General features: G+C 45.9%; 1 protein-coding gene across 1 annotated transcript in view; it reads right to left on the bottom strand.

Annotated features, from left to right (window-relative positions):
• Positions 1-6,154: 6,154 nt before the first annotated feature.
• LOC8053837 (multidrug resistance-associated protein 1) overlaps positions 6,155-26,587 on the bottom strand; it is a 38,488-nt gene continuing 18,055 nt past the window's right edge. Inside the window, exons 8-19 of the mRNA XM_040213816.3 lie at positions 24,706-24,873; positions 23,458-23,642; positions 22,307-22,382; positions 22,012-22,219; positions 20,113-20,423; positions 17,582-17,917; positions 14,679-14,780; positions 12,572-12,745; positions 11,472-11,630; positions 9,079-9,245; positions 7,484-7,678; positions 6,155-6,385 (exon numbers count right to left, since the gene is read on the bottom strand). Of these exons, the coding sequence (XP_040069750.2) occupies positions 6,259-6,385; positions 7,484-7,678; positions 9,079-9,245; positions 11,472-11,630; positions 12,572-12,745; positions 14,679-14,780; positions 17,582-17,917; positions 20,113-20,423; positions 22,012-22,219; positions 22,307-22,382; positions 23,458-23,642; positions 24,706-24,873 (2,208 nt within the window). The 3' untranslated portion in view covers positions 6,155-6,258. The remainder of the gene's footprint in view (positions 6,386-7,483; positions 7,679-9,078; positions 9,246-11,471; positions 11,631-12,571; positions 12,746-14,678; positions 14,781-17,581; positions 17,918-20,112; positions 20,424-22,011; positions 22,220-22,306; positions 22,383-23,457; positions 23,643-24,705; positions 24,874-26,587) is intronic.

Below are 26,587 nucleotides of genomic sequence, written 5' to 3'. Positions count from 1 at the left end.
TGGCGGGGGGATCTGACCAAAGTGAGTATGTGATTGTGGTGTGTTTAGGAGCTGCAAGCCGTAAGCAGTTGAGCCCTCCATGATTCCTTTGCCCCATGAAGTGCATGTAGTGTAATTCCAGGCGGAATGCCTGGATTTGAAATACCCACAAAGTAGGATTTGATCTTCGGGGTGTATATTTTTTAAGTGTTCTACGAAGCTAAGATCCACCTCGACCCGACTTTCTTGTGGCGGGTGTTTTCTGGAGCGACGTATATCGATTATATCAATACGGTGCGGCGTGGGCTGAAATCCACCCTGCGTCCAGTATCTCTAGTGGTGCTGCTGCACCAAGGTTTAGTGCCTGGCTATACGTGGGAGTGCTACTTGGAACGTAGAGAGTTGTCTTGCTGGGTTCTGCCGGATCTGAATGTGGTGCATACCCGCCATAGCCCGGGAGTGGAACTGAAGGACGATTGACCTCTTGTAGGGCGAGTAAAGCGGGTGCCCTGTCGGCGTTTGCCAGTTGAAAGTCGGTTATAATTTCGACTTCTGTACGACAGTTTCACTGAACCACGATGGAGCAGGCAATGAGGCGTCCTTGATCAGGTGCGGCACGACTAAATACCGCTGGAGATATTCATTGTCGGGAACCTGCAATGCAAAGGACGATGATGTCGCTGGTGTAATTGCTGATGTGGTGGCAGGTGGTGACAGGTTCGAGGTACCAAACGGAATAATGCCAGAGAGCGTAAGCTTCGTCTTTATAGTGTGTACGCAGTGCATGTCTATAGCTTTTGTTTATAGTTGGTTGTACCTTCTGAAAGATACTTCGCTCCTGCTGCAATCGGATTTCTTTCTGAACAGAAAAACTAAATCTGATGCAGAGAATAAAAGGTAAGCCTGAGAAGAACGTGTAACCTGTGCGACTTGTAAGCAAAAACAAAATTCTCCAAGTGGGATTGCTCTTCAATAAAGAGAGCAGTTGAAACAGGGTAGCTTGCTGGTCTGGTTGGTTGAACGACAACGAAAAACAGTGAAAAAAAAGACGGGACGCATAGTAGAAGGCGGACGGACAACGTATGTCCTGTGTCCGTCTTCTACTTTGTTTCGTGTCTTGTTTGCGCGGTTTTTCACAATGTCGTGCAGCAGTTGAAATTGCTCCATTTATCTTCCCAGTCTTGGTGTTTATTTTCATACAGTGCAGGCCAACTAAATAAAATTAGTTGGGACATTTTCTGGTCTACAATGTTTGACTGTAAATAGTCAAAAAAAGCTTAGTTTTTTTTAAATTTATGCAAAATAAAAATATATATTTAAATTAGAACAAAAACTAGGCACTTAGAGGTTTAAAAAACGTACAGCTGCTGAAAAATACTTAAAAGAGCTTTCAAATTAAAATAAAGAGAGAAGCATCGCATTTCAGATCATACTCAAACTTCGCTTTATTAATGCTAATACGTAAAGTGAGAAGACATTTTCTTTTTTTTTTTTTTTTTTGTAACTGCAAAACGAAACAAAACATTTAAAGAAGCGAGTCTAAGTCACTGACCGCTACCAAACGGCATTTTCGCTTCGAATATAAGCTTCTGCCGTTGGCCCAAGCCACAATTTTTTACTGGGGTCTGAGATAGGATTGAACTTATTTTTTCTAACAACCCAGCAGACAAAAGCAAACGAAGAGTACGATCATTTTGAAGTCGAATAAAGCGTCTTTGCTGCGACCGTCAGGCCTCTGCCAACCGTCGGATGGTCGCGTTCCAGAGCCGTTTATACTGAGAGAGTTCGGCCAATCGGCGGAGCTTGTTGCCCGCTAGAACCAGCTCATTTCGCGATAGCACAAAATGGCGTTACCTCTTTGTCTTCTTTATTGCTGAGAAATCGCATAGAGTTCCATGAGTCAGAGCCCCCAAATGGCGGATGGAAGTAGTCATCCCCCGGTTGTCAGACTACGCTTCTGTGGTTGCCAGGCTGTCAATATCTTCTTAAAAAGGCCAAACTATCTCAGTATGAACGGCTCTGCCGCGCTCTGCCTCACAGCGCCCTTACCGGCGTGCTTGCACCCTCCCTCAGGGATAGCGTAGCGGAGAGGCGAGAAAGGTCTAAAATAACTCCCTACTGAGAATGGCGAATAATATCGCGTCTATACGCGATAATATTATTGCTAAAAAAAAAAGACCCCAGCATATTTTTCGCCAAGACCGCGCAGCCATTGGTTGGGCATAATCCAATTCTCATTGGCAGGACAGAAGACGGTCGATTGGTTTCTCAAAAGCCTCACCGTGATCTGTACATTCAAGGACCTCTGCGACTGTAGGGTTTTGAAATACCAAAACACATCGTTCGGGCGTTTGCGAGGAGGGCCAGGAGAGTTTTGACGTTTAAACTACGAACAGCTCCTGTTCTGAAGAACATTTCAAGCAGCAATGCCTTCCAGGCGTAATTACGCTTGGAAGGCATTGCTGCTTCAGATGTCCTTTAGACAGGAGCTGAAAACTGAACAGCAGCCAAAACCAAATACCGACAGGATCCAGTATTTTGTTGCTAACCGTATCTTATAACAAAGTCGACATTATATTGAGCAATTTATTTGAAACTAAAACCGAGTCTAGAAAGAAGAAGAACTTGTAACCGATCTATTAGAGCGTTTCAGAACTATACAACTAATGACAAACCAAACAAAAATATAAACTCCAAGAGGTTGAGATCAAATGGCAAGTTTATTTTGAAGTGGTGCTCGGAAGATATAGATGCAGACAATGAAAATGTTCGAAAAAGGAAGGGTCATTCAATGGCACATCGATATTTTGTTTTTGCTAGAAAAGAGATGAAAAAAAAAAAAAAACTCGCTATGCGATACGCAAGTTCGTCTGCTCCTTTTGCAGGAGCGGTTGCTGTTGCGGCGCCGCGCTCTGATAAGCTCTGGCTTGAAGAATAGTGGGTGGACCTCAAATATGGCTGCCTTGAGGTCTGCCCACTATTCTTTATTCAAAACCAATCAGGGCTCGGCGTTCTGACGTCATCACAACCCCTTGAACAGAAGCAGACGAACTTGGCTCCGCATTGAAGTGCACCGCTTCGCTACGAAGTGGCGTACCCTGCCATAACTCCCCCTGCTGTAAAAGCGGCGGAGTTATGCTGCGCTATATATATATTTTTTTTTTTCGTGAAAGCAATTTGCAAGAGGAGCGAGTGGGGCCTGAAAACGGAGCAGGTCAAGGCAGCCGAATCAGTGGCGAAGCATTTTATATTAAAAAGGCCATGAAACGATTTTTCTACATTTCGCGAAATAGTACTTAGAATCATTTTCTAACGTTCATATATGAATAAACTGGCCTTGGCTTTTCTTTCTAGGCAGTGGTAGTCGCCAAAGGTATTCGAGATATGTGAGCATCGGTCATCTCCTCAACTCGGAGCCAGAACAAGCGGTCACGTGTCATGTTACCAATCCTATGCCGCCAACGTAAATCACAGACGCGCTTGGGTTGGCAAAGTAGAAAATGCGTGCAGAGCTCCAGGCATTGTTAGAGTTCGGCTATTCTCATCACCGGAGTGGTTGGACACGAGCCGCTTACACGAATGTCCGCCGAGGCGTCGATTGTTACGAGCCCAAGTCGAGTACTCACGCAATTTTCGAGTCCAATCCACGAGCGCTTGTCCCGATCATACCTTCGTTCTGTCCTTGTCCTTTGAGCTTTTGTAATTAAGATGTTTACCCAACTAGCCCAACAGTTAATTTTAATCCACCAGCCGCACACCACTGTCATCAGGCGGGCGGTTTCGGTCCCACAATTACGTCATCAAGCTATCCGAAGGCACGACTGAAAGAAATAGTCCCCTTTTATCCTCGCAACTTCACTGCGACAAAGAATCTTCTGAATCAGTGGCGGTCTGCGCGAGTATAGACCTTTGCATTTCTTATCACCCGGGTGAAAAATGCTGAGTCACTGAGCTGTGAACGCAAGCGCAGAGTCTGATCTATCGCATAGCAGAGCAACAGCCCATGCTCACAAGGCATTCAGCATCCCGGCAGACAAAGATGGCAGCGCGCACAGTGCGATCTTTGCAAAAGGTCTAGGCTTGGGCCAGACTATAGATCAGTACGCCTTTGGAAAATCACGAACATTCCAACCCGATATCATTTCATGACCCCAAGCAAAATCTGCAGACAGTGTGGTGACTGTACAAGGATTACATTTTTTCATATATCGGGCCCAACTGCAACTCGCATTGTCACTGGCAGCTTCCAATCGGAGTCAATAAGAACTCGGTGTTCTGACGTCACCGCAACCCCTGCTTAAGAAGCAGACGAACTTGTGGTCCGCAGTAGGTTCACACGCTTGCTTTGGGACTGTGTGGCCGATGGCATTCTGAAGGTCTTAGTTTGATTTCCGAACATTGTTTTGCGTTGGACAACTGGATCGATCATATTCTTAAACATTCCACAAAACATCGATCTTGTAAAGTACGATGCCCTAATTCACTCAAAAGATTGAATTGATGAAGGATTTGTATTGTAATGTTGCCACAATCGAAACTTAAAGAACATATGCAAAAGTCTTGATAGCTATCATCATCATGTCATGAGAAGCCACCATACTGCTTTTTTTTCACATCTTCCAGTTGTGGACGAGACGCCTCTGCATTTAACTCGGGTTTCACGATATAAGGACAATTTATTTGTGCACCCAATGGGTTGCTGCTTAGTTTGGGTTCAAAGGAGAAAATAAAGTTGAACGAGAAATTCTGGAAACGGAATTGTCAGCAATGAGGTCGCAAGACTCGTCGTCACGCATGCAGTGAACTGGGCCATCCATTGAGACCTATGTTGCGCTTTTCGAACTCCCACGGCGACTAGGGAGAAGCAAGTGACGTCAACAACGGAGAAAACGCAGATTGGATGTTTCTTCTGCGGAAATTCGTCATCATCGACTCTCACTAATCAACATCCAAGCTGCGTTTGCTGCGTTGTTGACGTCACTTCTTCCTTCCTAGCCGCCGTGGGAGTCCAAAAAGCGCAACATAGGTCTGCAGGTCAGTGAACAGTTTTTTTATCGAATACGTTCCGTGAAACGTTCGTACTGGACTTGCAGCAAATCATATTTTAGTCCCACGACTCTCACTTTTCCGCGACCATGCATTGGGTACTTTCAGCAAACCGTTACCGTGTTCCACGTACCGTACTACCGGAGCCTTTGAGACATGCTTTTTAGCGCGCGCCCGAGTGAAACCGTCACCGTGGGGCGCTTGCTTAAAAGCATGCTTCAAAGGCTCCGGTAGTGGGGTACGCAGAACACGGTAACGATTCACTAAACGTCCCTAATCTCTCTTGGGCGAAACCATCACTACGGAAACTCTCCAATATGGAGGAAATTTGATAATTGATCTGACTACGCTAAGTTGCGCTTCTTTTTGCATGTGGTCTATTCAGTAGTACTGCGCCTGAAACGCGTCTCCGACTGGTGTGTTCACCGCGTCCCAAAAAGTGGTCCCTCGATATCCACCCGATGACGTCATGAAAGTGTCATGCTGTCGCCGACTGCGATCCTGGCGGCGTCACAGCAGCGGTGGTGGATGTGGCGGAGTCCTGTTCTGTTGCAGGTCCCTCTCCAGCTTGATAGACCACGGAAGCTTCTGCAGCCAGCAGCTGGGACGCCATGACGACTGCGACACTCGCGGCCACTCGTGCTTTCTGCCTGGACTTCTGCGGCCAATGAACGGGATCGGTACATGCGGATTTTGTTACGTCATTGGTTGCCACTTCGAGACCGCTTTTGATGCGTGAGTGGAATGGGACGCTAAACACACTGATCGGAGACGCGTTTCAGTCACCGTATACCGAGAAAAGAAAACGCGTTTCGTGAAACCGCCTAATGGTTATATGCCTTTTCTATGCGAGCGACGCCATCTTGAATCGCGAAAGTTCTGGGATGCGGGAAAACATTGTTCTCCACGCCACTGAGAGAAGCTCCCGTTTCAATCGCGACTGCGTATCATTAGTGTTTGGCCTTTTCGATATATTTTTACTTGTTCCTAATTGAAAAGTCTTGCTTGTTTTTGTTTTTTTCCTTTTTATTCTTCATTTTGGACTTGTCAACAACGTGGCTGGGGACGAGGGTAAACGAAAAAGGTTTGTAGTCCGTTATTTTTATCATAACCGTGACCGACCCGTAAATATATATATATATATTTTTTTCTTTTTCGGTTTGAGTTGCTGTTTTTATGGCACACTAACTGGCAGTCGTCTTCCGACGGTCGGGATGGGCCTCAAGACGTCGTCTACTTCTCCGAGTCCGTCTGAATAAGAGCGTCTCTGGCCATGTCTCTGAACACAGACGATGGATTGGAAAGGAGATCTGAAACCGTCCCATACTCCAGAATTCGGCCGTCGCTCATCACAAGAATCCTGTAAAAAAGAAAACACAGAAGTTAGATGTATTTTAGTTCCGCGGATAAAGTCGGGAGACAGAATGTGGAGCGTATTTTTCGCACTACAATCTATCGCAGGTTAAGAAAAGCCAGACAATCTCCTCCCACAAAGTCCTCCACTCTTTCCACTCTATCAGGGCGAACGCTAGAGAGGAGGCAAGCCCACGCTCCCGCTCCAGCGTTCGATCTGGTAATGTGGAAAGAGGGCAGGAATTCGTGGAAGGACCATGTTCTGCTCTTCTTAACATGTAACGTACTACAGTTTCTTTTTATTCATGTTTTAGCGATAGTATCAACATGACGGGGAAAAGCTGACGGCGTCCGTCTCTGGACAAAACAGTGGAAAGGGAGGCGTGCCACGTGAAGAGGAGAGTAGTGAAGGACAAAGGCGAGAGGGAGACGACGTCACGGGGCAGAAGCCAACGCGCGCGCGGATGCTGGGGCGAGTCTGAACTTGCAAGCGTGCGGAGCGCGTATGCCTTGGTTTGCGCTACAAAAGTGGAGTGTGAACCAAGTACTAGCACTGGACCAAGTAGACGACAAAAAATTAGAGACCCATTCCCTAAGAAGCGACCAATGGATCATTGGTCGCTTCTTAGGGAATGGGTTAGAAGACACTTGGGAAGCGCCACACACATCCCTTTTTAAGAAAAGCTAACACTCACCCCGTTCGAAGTAAAACAAAAAGCAGAAAGAAATAAAAGAATCAAAAGAGGAAGCCAAAAGAGAAAGCCAAAAAAAGTAAAGTGATGTGATCAGCTTCACCGTTTCCCAAAGGGGGACGTTTGTGGCGTTTTCCAACGGTCATGGCAACGGATTCCCTAAAGCCAGGGTCATACTGCTTATGCATCATGCAAAGGCAATCTGCATACAGATTCGATATCGAGTCATTATGAGATCCGTGTTTCGAATGCCGAATGGCAACGAGTTGAAGGAAAAAACTTGACACGGGGCATTCGAGCCACGGATATTGCATTGACTCGTGTTTGTAGACTGTCTTTTGGATGATGTATGAGCAGTGTGACCCCGGCTTTAGGATGCACCAATGGATCTTTTTCTCTGCCCAGGCGCTCACTTGTCGTAGTCCAGCACGGTGTGTATACGGTGCGCTATGGTGAGCTGGGTGCAGTGGGCGAACGCTTCTCGGAGCGTGGCCTGGATCAACTGGTCCGTGTCGCCGTCCATCTGCGACGTGGCCTCGTCCAACACCAGGAGCCGGGGCTTGCGCAGCAGGGCTCGGGCCAGGCACACCAGCTGACGCTGACCCACGCTGCAGAGATAAAAAAAAAAGTTTTATTTTGCTATATTGAGCACACGTATACCAGGGGCTAAAGAAAAAAAAAAAAACGCTAGTTTCCAGCTTGACGCGCTCCTGCACATAGAAGACAAGACCATTACATTGTCGTCAGTGGATCTCCGCCGCGCCCTAGCGGCGAAGACGCTGAAGTTAGTGAGAGACGCGCCAAAGCGACAGACGCGTTCGTCTTGGCGTCACCGCGTGCTATAGTGTCGCTCTCATTGTGAGACCCTGCAAGACACGCTGTGGACGACGCTAACGTGAGCTGAGGGGCGCTGCATGGATCGACTAGGGATTACGTATGTGGGTGGGGAAATGCCTTGTTTTCTATGTGGTATTGGCTCCTGCCCTCTGAAACGCGGGGCAGAGCGGCACAGACACAAACACAAGAAGAGAACAAAATGGCTTATTTAGTATGTAATAGGAGATATATATATAACGCACTAAAATTGACAAGATTATTAATATATATAAAAAAGGTGGGTAGCAGGGCCGGTCAATTAGCGTGATAGTGACACAACTGACTTTGATCATGATGTAGAAAACTTGAGACTGTGGTAAAAGCAGGAAAACGGAGTCGAAGAAGAAAGACATGGGAAAAGAACGTCTCAAACTCAGCTACTGCGTTTATTTCCTCAAAGTCTTACATACCCGCAACCACGTTGTACCCCCAGCCTAACCACCGACCACCGACGTTGTGGGTATATAAGACTTTGAGGAAATAAACGCAGTAGCTGAGTTTGAGACGTTCTCTTCCCCTGTCTTTCTTCTACGACCAAGTTTCCCTGCTTTTACCAGAGTCTCGGGTTTTCTACATCATGATCAACATCCTCCAACTCGCCTGCGCAAATGGTGGGTTGTGTGACTTGCAAGAGCTTATCTCCCAGAGAAATAGCGCTGAGGACATGTGAGTCGCGTCTGATATTCCTCGAAACTGCCCATGCTCAGAGCATAGTTCCGCAACCCAGTAGAAAAAAAATGTTAGCACACGCAGAAAGCTATTATTGTAATGGTCCTGTAGTCCAATTCAATAGTCACGTTCTACGTCTTATGCAAAGACCACAAGCGATTCCGCTAATGGGCAAGCCGATTCCCCTATAATCTCAGAGCGAGGAGCGGAAGCCCCCAGCTCGTTCCGGTGTTTCGCTGAAAATAAACGTCCAGTTGTGAGTGAGCTCTTATTTAACAAACGTGTGTGCTTTTCTTTTTTTTTTCTTAATGAATTAGTACCGTTTTCGACGCTTCGGTAAAGTTCTAACATTTTCACGTCCAATACACCCAACTACTCGTTCTTTGCTCACAAGCTTCCGTCCAAGTTATTTCGATGGCAGCGCCTCCCCACACCGGGTCAGTTCCTCGACTGTTCTTCGCACCTGAAGCTGGATCCGCCGTCTCCGGTGTCGAGGAGCAATCCCTTAGGGTCCCTCGCCACGACGTCTTTGAGGTGAGCCTGCTCCAGGGCCGCCCAGATCTCCTGGTCCGTGTGAGACCCCGTAGGATCCAGGTTTTCACGCAGGCTGCCTCGCACCAGGCTTGGGTCCTGTTGTTTTTTGTTGTTGTTTTTTTTTTGTTTTTTTAGAAGGAAAGGGGCGATAAGGAGTGAAGTAGATCAAACAAGAAGAATCGTTTTTTTTTTCTATTTCAATATATTTTAATAGTCTTGGCGCCAAAAGTGAATTGTCACAGCACTAAACCGGCTAAACTGATCACGCATAGAAAGAAAAAAAGCTCGAAATCATGGGCATGCCTTTGTCTCTGATTGGTTTTGTCGGAGATATAGCAAACGCCCAAAGATGACGAGTGTCACAACGATTGTACTTTTGGTGCCTTTTGATAAGTCGAACTGTCAAATTGTCAGAGTGATACGCAGTATGTAGAGCGTCTGTACTGCGAGCGTGATAGGAGACGTCGTCACGAATTAATACCAGAGGCTCCTATTTACCGCAGTTGCGTAATCATTGAATTCAAGAGAGAGAGAGAGAGAGAAAGAACACAAAGCTGCCGAGCACATTAACTGTCGAAACTTTGAAAATAAGCGTCTATATTCGGTTTTTGTTCAAAATCTTTACGTCTTTGTAGATCCTATTTCAGTCTAACTATGTACATATAGCTGAGCTGATTCACTGAGGGATGGCAGTAGTTTGGAAGGGCAAGTGACGAAAGATACCCTGGCCGTTTACATTAAATATCTATCCCATATTGCAGCTCAAAGTTACTAGACACAAAAGCAACATTTTTTTTTTACGAATTTTACGTTTGGTTTATACAACACTGATTCCGTAGAAGTTGCTTCAGGATATTAGCCAGGGTGGAGAATAAAGATCAATATGGTATAAATCATGATTTAAATCAGACTAATTTTATCATGACTATTTGTATAAGACCTTCCACCTCGAAAATAAATTAAAAACGTTTTCATTTAACTTTTGTCTATCATTTGGTGCTTTGTCTGTTCGTTTGTTTTGTACTGAAATAAGAAAAATCCTAGGAGCAAGCAATATTTATCAGGGTCTGAGCACGAACAAAAAGCATTGATCTCTTGAACAAATCGGATCATTGATATTTCGTTCTATCTTCCACTTCCTTCTTTAGTTACGTAACGCGTCCTGTTACGAGCAAATGGAAACGCGAGAGAAAGAAACAAAACTAGAAATCACTAATGTCTTAGTGCAAGCAGATCAGAGGGTGAAAAAAGATAACTAAAAAAATACAAGCTCTTTTTGTGCTAGTGGGGTAGATAATTAAACCCTACTTTAAATTAACAAATATATTTTTTCTTCTGCATTGTTATCAATCTGCAATGTTTAAAAATGCATGTAGTAATAAAAGGCCACTATTTTCTGGCTATGGTGATTTAAATCAAAATAATGTGATTTAAATTATACCTTTAATTTAAATCAAATAAATATAACCACTCAAATTTAAAAATATATATATATATATATATTTTTTTTTTGTAGTGGAGCTGTTTGTTTTCTTGAGAGCTCCTTGAAGACTAGAAGCCTACATTTTATTAAGAGGATTATAATTGTTTGGTAGCGTCAACTGCAGCTCATATATACGTCCGAATGGTTCCTAATTGAGTTTTCTTGTCGGCACATACTACCTTCGTGGTTTCTTTGAATATTATGTCAATGCATCTATTAGTAGTCAGAAAAGAGTAACGCATATTTTACCCTCTACATCCTATTGCCCATATTGTCGTGCGTGCAAGAAAAAAAAGATAGGGGGAACATACAATACCATATCAACTAGCTTTTATATATTTTCTTAGGTTTCTCTTTTTCTTCAGCTTGAGGCAAGCAGAGCCTCTCTGTAAACTGCTGTTCAGAAAATGGACCTTGCATTCTCCAACTGTCTTACGGGGCGCCGCCATTTTGTTGCCTAGTGCAACGCGGGCACAATTGGCCTTTCTGACGATTCGGAAATGCGAGTTCAATAACCTCAGATACAAGGTCATAAAGCTCACGTGATATCGGTTTGCACTGTCATGGACTGTTTTAGCATTTCCGGAGGACGGAAAAGCATTTCCTGCGGTTTGACAATTATCCAACGACAATTTTAAGCAACAGGCTTGAGTTGAGCTAGCATGCCCACTGGTACTAGGGTAAGTTCAAGCTGGCCCTATCCTATAGTATCCGCTTTTAAGCAACGCGATAGCTAGAGGGCTATTACTTCGAAGCGTAGCTTATCCTGTGGTTCTATAAAGGTGTGTATTCGGCGCGATTTTTGTGAGCCAATCAGAGCGGCACGAAGAACGACCTGCCTGAGGTATGATGGTGACGCCCGAGCGGAGTTTCCGCAGGGGAACGCCGGCAATGTCCAGGCCGTCGATTCGGATGCAGCCTTGAGAGCTCTTCAAGACTCGGAGGAGAGCCATAACCAGAGAAGATTTTCCAGCTCCCGTGCGGCCCACAACGCCTACCTGCACCGCAATTGTTAGAGAGTGTTGAACTGATGAACGCAGGATTGCAAAATGATTAGTACCAAGCAAGGATTTCAGTAAGTGGGATGATCGTTACTTTGTTCCAAAGGACACCAAATCCAGATTCCGAGCACTTAAAAGGTTATGGAATACCCCCAGCACTTGTCCTTGGATAAAAAATTTGAAAAACACACCTTTGAACCAACTATAGTCGCCGATAATTTAATAAACGTGCGACTTATTATATTAACGCTTGTTGCTTTGGGTACGTTTTTCGCTGTTCTTATCTGCCAATGCCGCGTTCCCATTGGCTGTTAAGCGATAATGACATGCTCGGGTGTTGCCCGATCCGGCACTCTCGTGGATGCTCGCGGCTCCAGTGCGGTACACTTAACCTGCATGAGCTAAGGCTGGTTGACATATTTATGAGTGCTGACGATCGTGTGCCTTAAAACCTCTCAACCTTTTTTACGACGAAAGGACATACCAGCGCCATCTATCGAGCATCATTGAGACACTTCGCGATTTCGTATAAATTCTATGTTTTTCGCACATCATTCTTTGTTTTTATGGCTCTAAATCACTTTTGACAATAGACAATGACTTTGGACAATAGACAATGACTTATAGACGACAATTTCTCACAAGTAGTACGTATATTTGATCTCGCAGATACCTCAAAAGCCACGGAGGGTTAACCATGAAACTCGCACGTGACTGGGCATTAAAAAAGTGACGTAATGCCTATCTCCCCTTCTTCCTTCCCCCTACTCTCTCCCCCCCCCCCCCCCCCCCCCCCCGTCGTTCCCGGCAAAAACTTTTGTTCGGGTGAAATGCAGTTTCACGGTCAGGGAGACAGTGTGCTTTATCGTCGTTAGAGATCACAAGAACGCGATTCAAGTGTGTAAACGGGAATAATGTTCTGAATCCCAGGTTCTCACCTTTTCACTAGGGTTCACGGTGAAGGTGATGCCCTTGAGCACGTCCGGGAGAATTCCGGGTTTGTACGACGTCGCGTACGAGACGAACTCCACCTTGCCTTCTTGTGGCCACTCCGCTGCCTTCGGGAGGTCCGGGTTAAAGTCGTACTTCTCCGCTCCGGGTTCCACTTCACTCTGATCCAAATCAAATCAAATCAAAGTTTTTTTTCAGACAACCACGTGGAATACAGTTGGTCTGGGGGCCGCCACAAGACATTGGCATGCCTGATAAGGCAACACACTCCCCCCCCCCCCCCCCCCCCCCCCCCCCCCCACTCCATGGCCGGACCATCCAGCATGCCAGGTAAAATGAAAATCTCACGGAGGACTAAAACTACCTGATCATGACAGATCAAACATAAAACCCCCTAAGCAGCAAAAAGAAAATTCTATACAAAGACAAAAAAAAATACAAAAGTGCTTACACTCTAGTCTGCGAGGTAACTTTTCCGTAGAACGACGAGACAGGTGATCACGCCAAACAACTGAATCCCGACCAATGACACAGCTCAGAATCCCATTAGACCTAGAAGTATTATAGGGAAGGGACTCGTCTTGTATAAGTTAAAAAAAAAGGTAATTAATTCCAATTTTCAATTACTCGCTGTTAAGAAGAGTTCAGATATATTGCTCGATCATTTCAGTAGAAAAGTAACTGACCGTTACTTGAGAATGAAACCGTTATTTTTTCGGTTACTTCGGCTTTTCAAAACAACCGATTTTTCTGCCGGTTCGAAAACGGGTCTTCCGAACTGTCCATTATTGGATCAGAATCACCAAATTAGAAACTTTTTACTTTTTCAATATATGAACTTTTATAAACCCTCTCCTCCTGACGCAGAATAGGTTAAAACATTCTTTGGTAGGAAACTTGTAGAAACAAAAAAGCGTCATTAAAAAGAGTAAAAAAAAAAAAACACATTGTAACTGTTCCGAGTGATTTTAGTACTTCCGAAATTAATCAAATTACTCTCGCGATTAATTCCTAACATACGTAGTTGATAGATTACAAACTTACCCCCAAAATTAATCAAATTAATCTTACGATTCGTTCCTAGTAATTGTGATTAAATGATTACAAAATTACTAAAAAGAATAATGGATTACTTGTAAAATGAGTACCGCACATGTCTAGCAGGGACATTATAGGGAGTCTTAGGGAACCGTTTTGGTGCATCCGATACGGTATGATGTGCCCTCCGATACGGAACTGCGCATATGCGAGCCTCCTGTGGTAGCGCATGCGCAGTTCGTACCGGAGGGCCCATCGTACCTTATTGGATGTGCTAACACGGTTCCCTAAAACTCCCTATTGAGCAAATGAAGCTTTACGCTAAATGCCCCTGCGCACACCGCTTTTTTTTTTTTTTTTTCAAATTGTATTCTGAGTTTGTTCATTGGCTGTGATCATTTCATTCTTCATCGTGAGTGGCCGCGTCAGTGCTCTGCAGAAAAGTGTACTTATAGACTCTTTGTAGCGTGTGGGAACCGTACAGTGTAGCATTATGTTGGGGTTTATGCACCAAACGAAAGGTGTCTCAACCATGCCTTTTGGACGAACATGACTGTTAAGACAGTTTCCAAGAAAATAAAAACATTGTTTGCTAAGCTAACAAGAGGGAAAGCAACTGATCTCTCTTCTTTGTTAGGGCGACACGTACAAGAAAACTGGCAAATAAAAAATATATATTATTTAAAACTGTTTCCGAGAAACAGTTTTAAATAAACTGTTTCTAATAAAAAAAATTAATTACGCAATCACACAGTGTTGCGCAAACTGCAGTCTTTCATAAGTACGCATGAATGCGTGCAAATAGTTACACCATCGAGACAGGCTTGTAAATTAGTAGTTTAGTAATTAGTAACAAATCTCGTTTGGTTACTAACTTAGAGCTTGAAAATGCGAATTGATAATTATTTATTTTACGAACTGACTAACATGAGTCACTACGACGGTCACTTCCCATTGTCGACGCTTGTAACAAGAAAAAAGCGAACATTATGTTGCGTGACAGTTCAAGCATCTAAGAATACTTCGTTTTCAGGGCTCAGGCGGATATCTGCTTACTTCTTGAGGAAGTTCGGTGAACTCGATGCAACGCTCGAATGATACCACAGTCTGGAGAGATGTGAACATCATTATGCACATGATAGCCATTGCTTGGAGAATCTGAGGAAGAAAAAAGCACAAAAAATACTAAGAGCACGATGGACTGCTCCGATTTACACACTTCCGTTGAGTCCGATCGGGTGCGCGGTTGCTATGGCAACAGCTGCATCGGCTCCAACAAAGCCGGTTTGTACCCTGTTTTGTGTGAAGCCGACGCAGCTGTTTCCATAGCAACCCCGCACTCCGTCGGACTCGAGGCAAACGTGTGAATCGCCCTTAAGGCACGTAAGTGTCCAATCAATAACTATATACATTACGGCCAGACGAACTGTTTTTGCCTGTTGATACTTAGTTGCGCGTACTATTCCGCAGTAAAAATTGAACAAAGATGTATAGTTCCTATTGTCCCAGAGAGAGAGAATCTCAGGGCGGCTATAACCAATAAACCAGATATCCTCTAACATCAAGTAATCTAAGATTCCTAAATAAACCACTTAAAAAACTTTAAAAAAAACACTACTAAAGTGCAGGGACCCACGCTCGCTTTCACTTCGGTCCGTACAAAACAGAAGAAAAAGAAAAGAGGAAAAGGGAGGGAAAAAAAGGAAGAAAAACTTCTTACTCTCATTTCGACATTTCGAGCAACCAAACAACCACAATCCCCCCCCCCCCCCCCACCCCCTTTTCTTCTTGGGAAAGAGGGATGATTAAGAAGAGGGAGGAGGGAGTGGAAGACCAACTCTCCCAGAGAGAAGAGAGGGGGGGAAGTACCTAATTTTTAATTTTTTGATTTTTTACAGTAAGCCGAGCGAAACTAGGAAAATTAACCAGCAGCCTCTCTAACACCAGACAACAAATAAAGAAAACTAGAAATATCGCACCAATCTTTAACACAAGCCATATCAAATCACATTGTAAGTCACGAAATATGACAGAAAGAAGAGGGAGGTGGGACTTAATTGGCACCAAATACAAGCCGCTGAGCGGGCTGGGCCTGGTCAAGTGGAGGCGGTTTCGCTAGATACATACTAAGGCGAAGGCCTTATACAATATGTCTCATCGTTCAGTCGACCTTCAAAGTCCTTGAGCGAAAACACGTCGACGACACGAAAGGTACAAAAACCCAGGGTTCGCCATTGGACCACGAGAAGGCGTTACTTGTGCCAGAATCGGCGGAGGTACGCACGCGGCGCAAACCCAGCGGAGAGGAGGACGCTCTCGCTCGGGCGGCGGTGAAGAGCGGGCGTGCGACATGCCGTGAGATTAACGGCGCCGAAAAGAGCGTGTTCAGAGAGAGCGCTGTCTTCGAGGTTCGCTATCACCGGGATCGGCACTTGGATTGTCACCTTCAAGTCGTCTTAGGGATAACATAAAAGACCTTGCGAATATTTTTATTTTCAGTTGGATTAAGTCTGCAATGCTAACACTGGAGCAGACTGAGGCACAATATTTTTCCATTCTTTTTCTTTTCTCACCTCATGTCTGTCTGTCCAAGACAGAACAAGAATTTCAAGGATGTCTATTTCGAATACCCAGCCTCCGTCACGCACTCGCTGCCCTCCGTCGTGCTTTGGATGCGCGTGCACGCAGAAAGCCCAAAAGGAGTCGAAGTGCCACAGAAGGTAAAAAGCATGCTCAAGAGGCGGGTCAGCTGAAAGACCTCACTGCTATTCCTCTCCTGACAGTGAGGACAGGGCAGATGGTAACCACCAGAAGAGAAGCAATGCTACCCACATCCTATAGCAGGTGTTCGCGGGGCGCCATTTCGTTGGGCGTTGTTCGCAGCGCATGCTCAGAACGATGCTCGAGGACAACCTTTCCTGGCATTCCACAAGAAGCGAACACCGCGCGTTGCCAGCTTTGATCGGTGCGGAATTAGGCGGGCGAGCGCACGGGTATATACAGCTTTGGATTGACAGCCTGCGAGGAACGGACTAAGATACTTGTTCAAAGACCCTCGCACACAATCAGTACGATTGTCTTCGAAAGGCGGTAAATGGGGGCTAGTTCTGGGAATACGATGCGAACAATGTCCAACAATATGGGTGTCTCGTGAATACTCCCTATACATGGCTTGCGTTGACGCGACCTCAGAGGCCATTGTAGTGGCCTTACTGCTGAGCGCGCGTACACCTGCTGCACCATAGGTATTCGACCATTGTTTCTAATTTTCTAGGCAAGGACAAATGAAAAAAAGACCAGAATGACTAGCAGCATGGTACGATGACGTCACGTAGAAACCGCGTATCTTTCAAGTAAACCAAGCTTTATAAACGATTGATTTGTGGTCTGCTACGCACCTTGCAAAACATCTCAGAAATCGAAGAAACAAATTTTGTTTGCAAGTGTTTCGTTTGTAAGACTCAATAGACATCGCCCATCTTTGTTACGGGTCATTAAAGTCCCGGTCGCACTGCTAATACGTCATGCAAAAGACAGTCTGCAGACTGTCTTTTGCATTTTGCAAGGCAGAAGATCCCCCTCACCATGGGGAAGAGGAAACAGGCAACGATGGACAGGGTAGAAGGTGGGAGAGGAGGAAGCGAGAAAAAAAGTGGAAAGCGCGAACTGGTCGTCGGCCTTTAAGGCGTTCCAGCAGGTAGTACTTCTTTCATCGTGTCTGCCGCGAAGACCGCGTGTCCTTTGCACGATGTGGGAGCCGTACATGGCCGCGGCTTAAAGGCCGACGACCAGTTCGCGCTTTCCATTTTTCCCTCGTTTCCTTCTCTCCCCCTTCCACCCTGTTCACCGTTGCCTGTTTCCTCCTCCATCATGGTGAGGGGGATCTTCTGCCTTGCAGAATCTAGAGTCTGGTCGTCGGCCTTTAAAGGCCCCGGTCTACGCCCTCGCGTGCGTCTCACCGAAGACGCGGCGCTCAGGGTGAGTCCCACGGTGCTGGGGTCCGGTTCCACGCCCGGCGGCAGGAGCAGAACCGCGAACAGCATCGTGGACAGGACGATGATGACGCCGAACAGGGACGTGCCCAGACGCACGAAGCGGTAGAACATGCAGAAGACCCAGTAAGCGCGCATGTTGGCGTCCACCAGGCGACAGAAGTGGGCGCAGAAGCGGTCTAGGACCCCGTAGGCCCGGATGCTGCTCAGCGCGTCCATGGTCTCCGTGACGTGGGACAGCAACCTGGACGTGTGGATGGCCTCGAGGAACTTCGGGGCGTGCGACGCTTTTAGGGACAGACGCTACGAAAAAAAGAAAAAGAAGCTTGTATTCTTGTTTTCGGAGGTTTTTTTTTTGACACTTATCCAAGGAGGGTATTGGTCAAGCATCTGAATGGTTAGATCATGTGAATCGTGTAAATAATCATATCACGCTAAAAAAAAAAAAAATAACTGGAAGTGATTTGTATTTTTAATACGTATATTAAGTAATGTTCGGTGACTTCGAACACATCTGAAAAAGTCCTAAAAGAAATCGCCGGAAAATGCTATATCACTTCGGATTCATCCGAAGAACTAAAAATGTCGAGATCAGAAGGACAAAAAAAAAAACGGTGTTTTACAAGTAAACTTAATGAGAGTACAGGGTTAATGCCCTCCAAAAAAATGCCACATAAGTTTTTTTTCGTTTTCTTAAATTTTGAATTAATGACAAAAAGGGGGTTTGCCTTTTAGATCTTCAAGCTTTCTTCAGGAAAAGGGGTCATGGTACGCGGATTTATATTTCTTTAAATGTAAAAATTGAAAACACTCTAAAATAAACTCACAATTTCAGAGAATTGAGATTCTATCAAAAATACCGTATTTTCTGGTGAACAGTCCGCGAACTATGCATGTTTAGGTGTTGAATCCTACCCCTGCAGAATATCTACATCTGCGGTCTTTACAAGGTTTTGTATTTCTGCGGTCTATACACCGGGTGGGGACTATAGTCGGGAAAATACGGCAGATTTTGATAAACCCCGAATATTTAACGAAAAATATACTCGGAGAAACACTCTCCGAATTTTACGAGAAATAAACTCCGAAAACACAGAATCCTACCTTTAATGAATGGAATGGGGTATTTAAAAAACCATATTCTTTCATTTGTTGAGATTGAGAAGCCCTTAAGCAGTCGTTTTAGACAGTGAAAAAGAACGTAATTCTCATTAATTGGCGTATAATAATAATAATAATAAATCTTTACTTTGTTTCACCACTGAAACGGAGGGCCAAGACAAAAAGCTGCTACAGCAGCTTGACGGAGGTCCTGGCCCCCCTTTACAGCACACGACTCCCAAACAAGATGACCTGACGTCAGGCGAAGTGGTCACGTTACGTCACCATAGTGGTGACACGCCTTTGGTACGCGCAGACGCACGGGCGGACAAATTCTTGGTGTATATAGGGGCCTCAATTAGGAAGCATTCTATACTTTAAAAAAAGAGGAAACCGGGAGAACCAGAAAAAGGCGGGGGGGGGGGGGGGGGGGGGGGGGGGGGTGAAACCCTTTGTGGAAAGCATTGAATATCACACTGAAGCGAAGGCCTCTGACCAAAACTCAGATTAGCGGCGGTCGTTTTGCCAAAGAATTATGACTCAGCCTTGATGCAACGGACTTGTGGTAAACTCTTATAGGGCCGAAGCTCTTTAGGGTCTAGCCTTGCCCGGCGTCCGTGCTCACATCGATTGCCATCCTATCTGTCTTGCAAAGAAAACATGCTTGCGCAGTCGACAGGATTCGAACCTGTGCGGGGAGGCCCCAATGAATTTCTAGTCCATCGCCTTAACCACTCGGCCACGACTGCAGGGGGAGTAGGGGGCTCTGAGATGTGGTATTAACTCAAGAGCTGGGGTTACCAAACTCAGCACTATTTATGAGCAATAAAAAAGATCAGCATCATCAGCGCTACCTATGAACAAAATCAGTATCATCAGCACCACCAGAGCTTCGCCCCAATCAACATCATTCACCACGTGGAGATGTTTCGTTTTAGGCCACCAATCCTACTACGCACAATAAGGTCCTATTGTCAGAGTATGCGCGAAGCCTTCTTTGAAAATTATACAATGGCGGAGTCTGACGTATAACGTAGAAATGATCACTCAAATCAATAGGGAACATAAGCGGTTCATCTGGGACCAGCCCAGGGGACAAGCTGTTGTATTTTTTTCTTTCTGGCCTTCCTGCCTGGACCATTTATTTGGCCTGTAGTATGCAATAAATAAAAAAAAATATAGACTGAGACCAAATTAGGGGTCGTCTGGGGCCAGTTGGGAGTCACTGAGAGTGAACATTCCCAGCTTGGAATCAACTGGTCGGATCAATCTTGTTTGGAGAACAGGTGAGAATCAACCGAGACCAGTTGAGGATTCAACTAATTAGGGACATTGCCAGTCGGAGTTCAGTTGGGCTCAAGGTCAAGTTGGACCAGAGGGGTACTGGTGAAACTTACGATGAGGGCGACGAGGCCGACAATGCAGACGACGGCGACAGCCAAGACGAACGGTGACTGGGAGCCGATGACGATGACCCTCGCGACAGCGAGGAAACAGTTCTGGATGAACTGCTTGCCGCTCAGGTACATCCGCGAGTCTATGTGGTCCAGATCCACCGAGAACCGGTTCACTATGCGGCCCCTCGGCGTCGACCCGAAGAAAGGCACGGGACTCGACAGGACGTGACTCAGCATGTCGCGGTGCAGAGAGCCAGAGAGCCGCCGCATCGCCACAGCCATCAGGATGCTTCCGAGAACCCTGCACATGACTGGAACAGAGGGAGATTGTCTGATGTGTACGTCTAGACCGGAAGAAGGCAGTCAGCCTCAATGGGCGTCTGGTGTCTCTGCTGTAGATGAGAACCAGTGCAGTATACAACCGCTTGCCTGGGGTATTTAACGTGCGCCAAGCTGTAGGGGTACACGACCACACGCCGGTACGTTGCTCACCCATATCAAAACGGGCAAGGGTGGAGTTTGATCACAGGATCCCTGGGTTCTGCCAAGCAAGCTTCCGATCCACGTGCACCAAACTGCAGTACGTTAACGCACTCACCCACCCATTTCCACTGGACCAGAGGCGTTCATTGAGAACCACCAAGATGACAAGGCTTGCTCCTTGCGCCATCAAGAAGACTGGTTCATAAATGTACGTTCTCAATACGACCGACTGCATTGGAACCACTTGTGGCATACTAACGACGATAAATACACACTGGCGACATCTATTGGGTAGGCTTGGAGCACTTTCGACCTGCGTACGTTTTGACGCATCGTTCTTTCACCATGGACCCGGCACACTTACGATGCGATCTTACGATGCGATGCCTGAGATGTTTGTGACGGTGTTACAAGCGGCCATTTCCCATATATCATGCCTGTAAAACCTTCAGTGGAGCTAGTTATGAGCGGGGCGGAAGTGGCTCAGGGGTCCCTGGTAAATTGCAAGTATGTTCTCTCGCTCGCTAAGCAGTCACAAGCGGTTCCGATGCAGTCTGTCGCACTCAGAAGCAGATCTGTGAATCAGCCCCAGCGGGGATCGAACCCAGGTAACACCCGGGATCGATCCTCATCTCTACCCATTTCCATCGGGATGAGCACCGTACCGGCATGCGCTCGTGCAATCACTAAAACTTGATGCGCGTTAAAGACCCAAGGCTAGCAGTCGTAGTACCCCACTGGCTAAGACACCAGACACCCATTAAGCCTGACAAACAATTCGCTGTCTAAATATAAAACGCAACTACAAATGTACAAAGAGAGATAAGGTGAGGCTACACCTCCTCCCGACCCCTAGGCTAAAACATGACTAAGCTTTAAAGAAAAAGACGAAGAAAATAAAAACAGCCTGCGCTTGACATTGAGTAAGTCTGAAACACTTGTTTACGTAATCTTCATTGTCAGAGCAGAGACTGCTTTTATTTCTCAACTCTTACTGTATGTCCAGCCTCGTCATTGGCCGAGCTCCTTCCGTGGATTGGAGCGATTGGCTCTCCCAACTGCTTTGCGGAAAAGTAGACACACTGGAGTTTGTAAAGTTGGTTGCTAAACATGAGTTGTCTTAATTCCAGTAAGTATTTACGGTACAATCTCCCCATACGTGCTATAGTCATTTGCGACTTAAGAGGGTGTGGAGAGTCCCGAGGTTATTCTGCTCGCTCCACAGCCAATCAGACTGCGTCAATAGCCGATAACAACGCGGAAGAACCAATGAGAAGAGCGAACATGAAAGGCCAGGCCCTTGAAGCCGTGCACTGACCATAATCTTGGTCGTCAATTCACTGACCAAAATGGGAGTGAGACCAACAAACAAGGATATGGCGAGCACGCGTGCCCAACAGGAAAGAGGTCACACACCGTCGGCGACGCAGACTGCGGCAAGAACCCAGATCCAAGTCGGCCCCAACGCTTCGGTGGACCCACTGCTGCTCGTAGCCCTGGTCCAGGCTCTGATCAAGTAGAGCTGCCACGCGAGAGCCACCGCGCTTGCCAGGAAAGCGAGCAAGCCGATGGCGATGCAAGGTCCGGACATTCTCGTCAAGGCACGTATGAGCTGCCAGGCGCTCTGCGTTTACATGAAAAAAAAAAATGAAACATAAAACTTTGTACATTTTGCACACGCTATTTAACGAGTCATTTTGCGTAACAGTACCTTCTTAGATTCGGCCACTTCGTCGACAGTCGTCCGTCCATTCGCACCCTCTCCGCTCCTTTCCATGTCACGGCCACTGGAAAATTAGAGTACCGCTTTTCAATTCGTCAAACAAAAGCAGGTAAGCACTTTCTCTCAGAAAGTGCTGCCCAGATTAATTTCGCTCCGTCGTGGCAAATGATTATGCCAGAGTTCCACTAGAGTGCCAGAGAAAAGCAATCGACACGTCGACAAGTCTCAAAAATGTGCAGCATGCACACAAAGGTATCTCGGCAGCCTCGCAATTACTCGTGCTCATCATACGAGTACCGAGAAAGCGCAAGCCTGCCAAAGGCATCGGCACGCTGCGCCTGTTTTAGACTCCTCGGCGTCGGTTGTTTCTCTTTGTCGCTCTGAGGGGGAATAGTGGGACTCAGAGAGATTCCGCCAACACCCATCGCGATTAGATCGTGCCTGTCAAAAAGATTGCGATGTATCGATTCCAGTCAATAACTACGTTAGAATAACAATGTAAATAATGTATGACTGGACAAGACGAGCATGGTGGTCTCTCTCGAATGGCCAGCCTCCAGCACGAACCCTATGCCTTCGTCCCGCCTTCGGCAGCGCGAGCACACTTCAAGTTCACGAGACGCATATATATGCATCAAGTTCATTCCTGCATTCTTTCTTGAGTGTTGAAGTGCGTTTGAAAATGTTAAGGGGGATATTTGTTTTTATACATTTTTTTTATTTATGAAGGGGAAAGAAAAAAAAGCTTTCCTCCCAATTTTTAGTGCTTTTTTTGTGTGTTTTTACATTTTTAGGTTTAAGATATATTTACGCTTGTCGCACTGTAAGAGACCGATCTGAGCAGCCAGTTTTATTGCGCCTCCGTGGTCACGGTGCATCACGAAATAAAACAAAACACTGTTCATAAACGGGCCCGCGTTTGCAGCCGCACCGGGTGGGGGCGCTGGGCGTGAGCAGAAACCAGATTCGCCTGAGGCACCTGCGTATGCGCAGTGCCGACAGCAGCGCCACCGCTTTGGCGTTGATGTCAGATAGTTGAGTTGGTCCATACCGCCAACGGCATCAGACAACAAGGACATCGAGAGACGATCCGTAAAGCAAGAAGCGTGAGCGTACGATGGGCTACGCTAGCTACTCACGGAAACTCCTTTTTGCTCTTCTCTGCGGCATTCGTCACAGCCCCCTGGCGAAGTGTTTCGGGAGCCCTGGGATCGTTCAGCAGATCCGCCAGAGTGTCGTAAACGATGATGCGTCTGTTGTGAACAAGCACGAGCTTGTCCATCTGATCCAAGAATGATCCCTGGTTGCACGCCATAATGCGCGTCTGAAGAAAAGAAAAGAAGACATAGCAGAAACACTTTGTTTCAAGTACTGATTTTCATATTTTGTTTGACACTCAGAACTTCCACACTTAGCGTGCGAATGTGTGCTGATGTGCTCTAACGTGCGGATGCGCACGTGTCACGTTAACATATTATCTCGCTAGATAGAGGTTAACTGATGCTAAAAGGCACTGGCAAGATGGCGCAAGTCACCGCCCAATTTCAACGGTACAACCGTGAGCATGCATATCTCCATTCATAGATAGGAGTGCCGCCGAAGGTTAAAAGTACGATGCACGGAACGCGTCTCCGACTGACGTTAAAATGACTCCGAAGTGGCAACAAGCGGCAGGGACAGGCATGTCATGCTGTAGGATGTCGCGATCTTGACGGTTGGCCGACAGGCAGGGCGCGGAAACAGGGTCGCCTTGCTGTTGGCAAGTGCACCGCGTTTCGGATGCCGCAGCGATGGCACACGTACCTCGCATTCAAAACTAGACAAGTCGCAAGAATCCCATACCTAGTGAAGCCATCGTAACGCCGGGGTCACACCGCTTATACATCGTACAAAAGAGAGTTTGCATGCAAGTTCGAACGCGAGTCGCCGCGAGATTCGTGCTTCGAACGCCACATGCCAATGAGTTCAAGGCGAAAACTTGCCACGGGGCTTTCGAACCCCGTATACTGCGGTGACTCGCGTTTGGAGACTGTCTTTTGTATGATGTATTGTCATTGTGACCCCAGCTTCAAAGTAACGTGGTGACACGGTAAAGTCTGTATTTTTTTTTTTATTTCTTGAGAAACCATGCCCCGTAAACAAATACCGTAAAATCCCGGAAAAATACCCACCCCCAAAAAGACCGCCCCCTCCGAAAGATCACCTACGTCACCTTTTCCCCTCTCCTCTCTCCACCATGAGAGAGCTAGCGTTCATTCAGGATTTTATGTAATTGTTTTTATTACAATCTTTCTGACACGTTATGACTCTTTTTCCTATATTTTTTTTTTAAATTCTCTTTGTATATATAGTGGACAAAACAAGAAAACAAACGGACGTGATGGGACCTTATTTCTGAGGATGCCGTTCTTGCCGATCACCTCCTTGAACACCTTCCTCGAAACCACCGCGTCCAGAGCACTCAAAGGGTCGTCAAGAAGGTAGACGTCCGCCTGGTTGTAGGCTGCCCGCGCCAGGCTGATCCTCTGCTTCTGGCCGCCGCTCAACGTCTCACCCTGCAAAAGAGACGGGGTACTAAAACCGCGCTCGAGTCTTTTATGAGCGCACACCAGTCACTCCGCTCTTTGCGTACCCACATGAATTCTACAAACACGTCATGACGATTCGGACCACCCGGTACTTTATTTGTCACACAAAAGCTCGAACAATGCTTTCCGGATGCAACAGCTCGTTCTATGGGCCGGAACGATCTACCGGAAGTCACACTGCTGAAGCATGATCAAAGCCCGTTTGCTTCGAACAAGCTCGAGGCGCGGGGAACAGATCGAGCCTGAGCACCGTCGCAGTCGGTGGTCGTCTTTTCATTCTCCACAAGTGGCGCCCAACGTGGAGCCAGTTGTAAAAAAATTAAAAAAGAAAAAGAAAAAAGAAGCACCGACTGCAACGATGTTTCGGCACCAACTGCCCACCGTGCGTCCGCTCAGCACACGCGCCCCCCGAGCCATCTTTAATGATCTTTTTCCGTACCCCCCCCCCCCCCCTATGAATGTACAATTCGCATATGATAGCAGACAGTATTTATATTACCAAAGTGACCGTCATATACAAGGAAGTAATACGCCTCTGATTTTTTCTCCAGACTGTAATTTTCAATGACATAGTGTGACCGAGGCTTAATGTTTATTTTTGTTTTGTTTTTCATAACGTTTCCGACAAAAACGAAAATGTGTAGTTACTGGCGCCTTAAAGGGTAACTGCGAACAAAAAAAAAGTGTTTTTTAAGCAGCCTGATTGGGACAAGCATGTCACAAAATATCTTCTACAAAAAAACATTTTTTTTTAGCAATATTTACGCCACAGGACGTAATTTAGTCAAATCACAACTTCTCCAGATTTGAAACTACCGCTCTTTCGACACGCGCGGAGTGGCCGTTATACGTCACTCCGTGACGTATAATACCAACTTTGTGGCGCGCGATTTATAATGGACGAAATAGCCGCAAACTAAAATCAGTCTCGTGCAATAAATATTGCTGCAAAAAAATTCCTTTTTCGCGGAAAAATTATCTTTTCACATGCTTGTCCCAATTAGGCTGTTTAAAAATACCCTTTTTTTTTTTGCAGTCACACTTTAACAAACACAGGCGTAGGCAATCTGATAGGCTAAAAAGCGATATTAAGGTAATCAGGACGCACCATACCCTGTGCTTCTTAATAATTATATTAATAATAATACTTTAAACAAGTAACAAATGACAAAGTCAATTGTGCTGGCCAACGAAAGCAGCGTCCTGTTTGCGCGTATAGGGTAAGGCAACCAGCAAAAATACATGTGCATGCGTGCTAGATGCAAAAAAAAAAAAAATACAACGAATATATGCTCGATGTAAATAACGTATATACAACGAATTAATGGTCGATGCAAACAAACAAAATAGAACGGATGCATGGTCCCCCCCCGATCTAAGCAAAGAAAATACAAAATATAGGACACCCACTACATATTTCCGTATCGACAAAGTTCTGCAGTCAGAGGAAAAAGAAAAAAAAATAACTGAGGCAAATGTGGATGAACCCGACACTCGGTCATATCGCACACTAAGCACAAAAAAAAAAAAAGAACAACCAAGAACTCAACAGTCAGCGACTCTCGAACTATACTTGACTAGGCCCAAAATTGATACTCTTTTGCGAGGGTCCAACAGAGGTCTTCTCCTCCTCCTGAGCTGTCATTTCAAACTTGATTTCTCCGTAAATCAATTACGGTAG

Source organism: Ixodes scapularis, unplaced genomic scaffold (genome assembly GCF_016920785.2).
Source record: "Ixodes scapularis isolate PalLabHiFi unplaced genomic scaffold, ASM1692078v2 PGA_scaffold8__174_contigs__length_109621045, whole genome shotgun sequence".
Classification (NCBI taxonomy): Eukaryota; Metazoa; Arthropoda; class Arachnida; order Ixodida; family Ixodidae; genus Ixodes; species Ixodes scapularis.
This window is presented reverse-complemented; position numbering and strand designations above follow the sequence as displayed.